The sequence below is a fragment of the Condylura cristata genome, unplaced genomic scaffold (assembly GCF_000260355.1).
Source record: "Condylura cristata isolate star-nosed mole 26May11 unplaced genomic scaffold, ConCri1.0 scaffold00010, whole genome shotgun sequence".
Taxonomy (NCBI): Eukaryota; Metazoa; Chordata; class Mammalia; order Eulipotyphla; family Talpidae; genus Condylura; species Condylura cristata.
This window is the reverse complement of record NW_004567111.1, coordinates 21,850,835-21,858,116: the sequence shown is the minus strand read 5'-3', so window position 1 is coordinate 21,858,116 and position 7,282 is coordinate 21,850,835. Positions and strand designations below refer to the sequence as shown.

General features: G+C 36.2%; 1 protein-coding gene across 3 annotated transcripts in view; it reads left to right on the top strand.

Annotated features, from left to right (window-relative positions):
* The first annotated feature begins 79 nt into the window (after nucleotides 1-79).
* PIBF1 (progesterone immunomodulatory binding factor 1) overlaps nucleotides 80-7,282 on the top strand; it is a 151,181-nt gene continuing 143,978 nt past the window's right edge. For all 3 annotated transcript variants that reach the window (XM_012723134.1, XM_012723133.1, XM_004680099.2), the window contains exons 1-4: nucleotides 80-226; nucleotides 1,320-1,622; nucleotides 5,151-5,251; nucleotides 7,008-7,206. In XM_012723134.1, coding sequence (XP_012578588.1) covers nucleotides 1,371-1,622; nucleotides 5,151-5,251; nucleotides 7,008-7,206 — 552 coding nt within the window. In that variant the 5' untranslated portion in view covers nucleotides 80-226; nucleotides 1,320-1,370. The remainder of the gene's footprint in view (nucleotides 227-1,319; nucleotides 1,623-5,150; nucleotides 5,252-7,007; nucleotides 7,207-7,282) is intronic.

The following is a 7,282-nucleotide window of genomic DNA, read 5'->3' as shown; positions in this document are numbered from 1 at the left end:
TGGGTCCGGGCTGGCTGAGTTCCGGTGGCGTGAGCATGTGCGCGCAGTTACTTCCTCCCTCTCCCTCCTAGCGCGAAAATGGTCGTCTAGGTTACGGTTCCTAACGGTCTCGGGCCCCGCGGTCTCTGGTTGAGGGCTTGCAACCTGAATTGCTGTCTGGAGACATTCAGCTTCTCGAAGTGACGTTTGGCCCTTCCTTGGATGTGGAGTAATTGAAGCTTTCGAGGTAGCTCGCGGCTGTGTCTCTCCCTTTCCCGCGCGGGGCAAGGACATCACCAGTAATGCCAAATTTAGGTCCTGTGTTCTGATGCACGATCAGTATTCCCAGACTCTTGATCGATTGCAACCCAGGAGGTGTTGCCTGTTTTTGGTGTCACCTTTCCTGGCCCCTTGTCATCTACAAAGGAGAGAAGCTGATCCAATTTAAGGTTTTACGATTCCCGGTCACCCACCGTTTCCCTTCTCATTCAGTTTAGAAAAGCTGGCCACAATACCATAAATAATATATTGTATCGTGTATTATTAAAACAAAGTTGTTGCCCAAATTCTTGTGAAAGGGAAAGAAGTTCTATTTAAAATGCTTGAGCTTTTTGTTTGTTTGTTTTGTTTTCTCTTCTACCTCTTATTTTCACTCTGCTAACTGGAAACCTTTTTTTAAATTATCTTACTGTTTCTTTTTGTAAGCAAATCTTCAATGGTGTTTCATTACGTGTAGGAGATATTCAACACATTTAGCATGCAAGGCCCACCCCACACTTGATCTTTAGGATGCTTGTGTGTTTGATCTTTAAGATGCTTGTGTGTTTTTGTTTGAGAGGCAGGAGTCAGTTTCACAAAGAGTTGGCCCCAGCCGGCTACCGCTATCTTCCTCTGTTTTGTGCTTTAGTCACCACAATACCAGTCTTGATTGCTCAATGCTTTTCCCTCTCTACTACTCCTCTCCAAATCCAAGATTCTAAGCTTATTGTGTATAATCTTACCCTGACTTAACGCTTTTGAAATCTTGAGACTGTTGCTTTTTATTAGCACTACTGAATACTAATGAGTTAGGGCTTTCTCCTTTAATTCATACATTTATGTCTACTCAATTAAGAGTTCTGCCTCTGGGACATGGGCTTTTATTCATTTAAGGGCCTGTGTTTGTAGTAGGATTTAACGAGTGTATGAATTGAGCAGTCATCTTCTATTCTGTCCTAGTCTCAAAATCTTCCAGATTGCCTACTAATTGTTTAGGGACTGCTTGTTATTTCTAATACAGTTCATGTTTTCCACAGAGAATGTTTGAATGCATTTAAATTTTTATTTTTTTTAACTTACAGAAGACTTGAAGAAGAAAACTGACCAATAATAATAATAATAATAATAATAAAATGTCTCGAAAAATTTCCAAGCCATCAAATAAAGTGAACATTTCTAGCTCTCTGGAATCTGAAGATATTAGTTTAGAAACAACAGTTCCTACTGATGACATTTCTTCATCAGAAGAGCAAGATGGTAAAGTGAAAATCACCAGGCAGCTAATTGAGCGAAAAGAACTACTACATAATATTCAGTTACTGAAAATAGAGCTTTCCCAGAAAAATATGATGATTGACAATTTGAAAATGGATTATCTTACTAAGGTAAGGGGAGGTGTAAACTTTATATACTTTATTGTCTTCAAACTATAGATAAAGAAGAATTATATATAATGTAGACTTAAAATGATACATTGATATTTTATGACAAGGATATGAGGTTTTTTGAGAGAATAATTACATATTCTTATATGGCTGTTTTGGAAAGAGCAGCAGAATGAATAATATTTCTGTGTGTCAGAATCTGCAAGGAAGAGGTAATTTAAAGGTGAGCAGAGATGATTTGCTTTTATAGGTTCAATTTTTTTTAATCTAACATGTTCTTGTTTTATTGAGAAGTAGCTTTGATGTAATTTATTTGGAAGAACCAAGATCATAATTATGAAATTGACTTTGTATATAGTCTTCTGCCCTGCAATTCAGGCAACTTTGTTACCTTCTATTTGATAGCTACTTTATCATAGTGCCAAGTATCAATTCAGTTCCTATAAGCTTTCACTAGTGGTATTTGCCAAAATAGGAAGGAATTGGTAGTTGTTTTTCTATTTGCAGTACTGAGTATTTTATGTAAAATACAGATTATCCCAACTCCTTGCCACCACATGTAGCATTGATCTTCTTTAGACATTTCTCTTCTGGACCTGTGTGAACTGTTCTTCAACATACATATTTGGGATAGAACTTATGACTCACAGGACATATATAATTTAGCAAAGTATACTACCAAATTGCTCTCCAGAATAGCTGCCCTCTTCTACATTCCTTTTCTTGGTCTATGAGCATTAAGAGTATTCTGCTTAGAGACCTCTTGGTGGTAAGATGTTTGCTGTCCAATAGATGAAGTATTACTTATGGTAGGATTATTCCTCAAAAATTCTTCAAAATTAAGTCATCTCAATTTTTGTTTCTTAAAGATTTATTTATTTGTACATACAGAACTGGGGTATAGGCCAGAGGCTGAAGGATGGCGAGAGGCTTCACCAGAGACAGAGTGGGGAGCCGAACAGGCAGATTGATGAAGTACACTGCTGAGGGGAGCAACGGGCGGGTCAGGAGAGGTCTGCCGGGCCATGTGGTCACCTCCGGGGTAGGTGGGAATCGAACTCAAGCAGAAGTGGCTTTATCTTCTCAGTGCAGTGCTTTAACCCACTGCACCACCAGGGAGGGCCAAGGCATATCAATTTTAAGGTGAACCATTATACCTGTTACTAAGGTTAAAAACTGCCAAATTAAATACTTAACTGCTACACACTATAAAATGCAGTCTATTTTCATAGATGAACAATATGAAACAGTCTTTTAATTAGGGAAGGAATAAATTATTTAGGGAATTGATAAATTGTTTTCAGGATTGAGAAAGCGACAGTATTTTTAGCCATTCATTGTCCAAAGCTTAATGATTATGAGGAATACAGAATTGAAAATCTCACATTATGGCATTACACACAAAAAAAATTCTCAGTAAACCACAGCTCTATAATAGTGGTTGGAATTCACAGCAACAATAAACTGAATATAAACCTGTTTTTGCTGTTAGCATTAAATGATCTAATTTCAAGTTATTGAGTGTTCTGTCTTTGGAATAATTCTAGTACTAGTCTTGAATGACTGAGTATGAAAAAAGATTGGCTCTGATGTCAATTTTTTTTTAGGAATTAGGTTCAGCTGTCAGTACCAGAGATTTGGACAAGAGTCTAGTAGGTTGGAATCCAAAGTGGAAACCGTAGCTTAAGTGAGATACAGATGCTTCTCTGGTAAAACACAAATCTGAAAATAGGTAACTTAAACCTAGTGTGTTTTGAGAAACCCCAGCTCCTGTTAACCATTTGTGTAGCTACTTTTGTCATGCTTTTAACCTTAAAATCACACATGGCTGATCAACTTCCCAAATTGTGTCCATGTTAAAAGCAGGACTTAGGGAGAACAGTAATGAGGCAATGGCTTACATAATAAATGAGTCAGTCCCCTTGAAAAAGCTTTTCTAAAAGTTTAAGTCAGTGACCTTAGAGAACTGTATAGTATGACCACCCCTGCCCAGTGCAAGGGAGTAGGAATCTGGGAAATTTTAAATTTTGAACTGAACACATTGTTATCACAAAAAAAATTATCAGAATATGTCAGAAAGTGCAGACTTGACAAAGTAACAATTATTCTGCTAGTCAAGGTATTTTTTACTTAGGAAATATATAAATTTGTATAATCCATCATCTTTCCATACCAGTATGACATCAATTCAGTGTTTATGTATATAGCTTGTTATCATGAATGTTTTGACCCACGTTGATTTGATTTCTCCATGTTTAAAAACAGGAACATATGGTCTAATGGAACTTAAAAAACCTTGATTCCCATTTAGTACTCAGCTTCTTGCCAGCTTCAAGAAATTAGAAGGAAACTACTTTGGACAAACTTTTTTTTGTTTGTTTTTTTGTTAAGATTTGTTTATTTATGCATGCAAGAACTGGGTCGAAAGTTAGAGATGTGGGGGGATGAGAGGATTCACCAGAGACAGAGTAGGGAGCTGAACAGACAGATCTACTGAAACACACTGCTGAGGGGAGCAGCAGTCAAGACAGGAGAGATCTGCTGTGCCATGTGGGTCAGATCCCTGGCCGAGCAGCAAAATTGTGCTACTGTTGCTGCCTATAGTGTCATGTTGCTGAGACTTAACTGCTTGTGCCACCAGGGAGGTCCTAGACAAACTTTTTGATAATATTGCTAGATTCTACTTTTTTCCCTACACATTGCTGTCTAAATCCCCTTCCTTGATCCATTTCTCACTTTCATTCTATTTCACTCTTTTTTCCCAGGTTTTAAAATGCCAAAAACTCTGTGGGATCTGTGGGTTCCTTAAGGCTTGGGGAATGAAAGAGTACTATCTTCCCATCTTAATTGTCTCTGATTTAAGGGACTTAATCCAGAAGTCAGTTGACACTGAAGTTATAATCTTGAAAAAAGTAGGCATTTCGTCTTGTAACAGGAATCATTATGAGTAATATGGCTATTATTAATTGATTTAAGCATTTATTGAGACATGTTGCTGGGAATACAGCAATGAATGTGTCAGAATTCCCTTTTCATGGAGATCACATTCAAATGAGATGCAAGATCAAAAAACAAACAAGATGTCTTCAAGAAATTTAAGATTAGATGAGAAAGATGACTGGTTTCCTTTGAATGTTTATAATGTCGCTGTTGTCCTAGTCAACTGAAGTTGTGTACTTGGCAGAATCATGTAGCTAGAGTACAAATGCAGGATCTGGCCTGCACATAATTACCTGAGTATAACCTCTTTGTAAAAACCCAGTTGTCAATGAACTCAGTGAGAGTAGGGTAAAAGGAAAAAAGCCCTAATGACAGCCTAATGACCCCAAATCCTGCTTATTAGACAGCAATTTCAAATCGTAGTTTGGAAGCCATTTGTATAAACATTTGTGGTTTGTGGGCACATCCATTACCCCCAAAAAAACCTGTTCATTTTTAACCTGTTTCTTTTAAGTGCTTGCTTTATATTTAATTTGTGTGATATTTTAATCATCAGTGTTTTTTGAAAATTGCCCTCTTTTTATTAAGATCGAAGAACTGGAAGAAAAACTTAATGATGCACTTCACCAGAAGCAGCTACTGACATTGAGATTAGACAACCAATTGACTTTTCAACAGAAGGATACTAGGTATGAAGTTTTAAGAAGCAACAATACCTAATTAGTAGCCAACTAATTTCATTACCTGCTTGTATAGTAAGAGATATAATTCAAAGATGGTTATAATTTTTATATCAAGACCAACCAAGATAATAGATTATGGAGTATACAAAATACAGGAAGTCAAAGTAACAACATTTATTCAACAAGGAATACTAATGTAAATGAATCATAAATGACAACGGAAGTCCTCTCAGCCCACCACTTCTTAACCTGCTGTCTGGATTACTCTTTCTTCATTTGGTTTGTAAAACATACTGATTGTTTCTAATGGCCCATTAAACCTCCCTGGCTGAAAGTATCTTCTGTTTGCCTGCATACTTTCTCCTGCTCAGTGTGTAATGATCAGAGTCCCTTGCATTTATCCTAAAAATCTGCATCTGCACTTGTGCTTATTATACTTACATAATTAGGAATTATATGAACAAATATGAGTACAAAAGGTGTTTCTGTAAACATTATAACAAATTATTTGGAAAGATGCAGTAAAGTTAAATGACTGAAGATATCAAATTGCAAGACAGACTGGGAACAAAACTTTTAAAAAACCATAAAAAATGTCTTCTCACCTTTCTTCTGAAGTGACTTTTAGGATATTGCCATGTTAAGAAATCAAACTTGGAATTCATGAATACTAATTTACAAAAAAAAATAAAGCATGTTTCCATATTTAAAAACTTTGGCAGATGGACGTTTATTTCTATATTTTAGTTAGAAGTATAGATTATGAACTAAAGATGTGATGGGAATCATGAGGATGTAGCTAGTATTTCAGTCATAAACTCAGAGGAGAGGGCCAGGTATCCAACAGTCAGACAAGATGCTTGAGAAAGTGCTGTCCTTGAAACAGAAAGGGGAAATGATGTCTTAGAAGTTAGATAAGGGAAGTACATAAGTAACAAGAGATCAGTTGTCAAGTTCTATCATTAGGTTAAGGACGAAAAGAACTGGAAATTGATCATTAGCCATCTGGATGTCACTGGTGACCTAGAGATTTTAGCAGAAAGGTGAAAGCCTGGTTGAGTTTAAGAGAAAGGCATTGGAGACATTATAGATCACTTCTGAGAAGTTTTCCTGGGATAGAGGGATGGGGGGAGAAGGGGCAAAGAGAGGGAGTGGAGAAAGGGAATCAGTTGTCCTTAGATTTTTTGGTCTTTATTCATTTGTTTTAAGATAGGAAAATAGCAATATGTTTGTATGTTAAGGGAGTGATATAGCAGAGAAGGGAAAGCTCAGGTGGGTTCCTTCCTTTTTAAATCTTTGGGTTGATAACTAACAGAAACAGTTTCTACTCCTGTTTTCTTTGAGATTGGTGGTTATATGCAGACTGTGGTTTTCATTACCTCCCTGGTTGAAACCTTACGATGCGTCACTGTTGCTGTCTTTAGAAGTATACTTTGAATTATCTGGATAAAAAGAAATGAAAATTACTTTAATGAATAAGGTAAGGTAAGGTCCAGAGCAGATGTATAAGACTTAAACCTTTAATTGAGGGATTATAATAACTTTATAATTTGAATTTTTTAATTCTTTAAGATATCAGTTCTCTGGTAACTTTTGTAACTGCACATTTGTTGGTTAGTATAGAGTTATCATTTCATGTTTAAAGGGTAACTCAGCATTTAGAACCAAAAATTCTCTTCAGCTAATTTTCTAATTTTATGTTATAAAATAACATCTTAAAGGTATTTTTTAAGCTTGCCATAAATTCTCTCCTAAAATATAGGAAATATCAGGAACTAATGAAACAAGAAATGGAAACTATTTTATTGAGACAGAAACAACTGGAACAGACAAATCTGCAGCTAAGAGAGAAAGCTGGAGATATTCGTCGAAATCTGCGTGACTTTGAATTGACAGAGGAGCAGTATGTGAAACTAAAAGGTTTTCCTGAAGATCAGCTTTCTATTCCTGAATTTGTATCTGTAAGTGTCTTGTATCATTAAAAAAAAAATCCTGTATATATTTGCCATTTCTATCGTAGCCATAACTTTTTTTTTT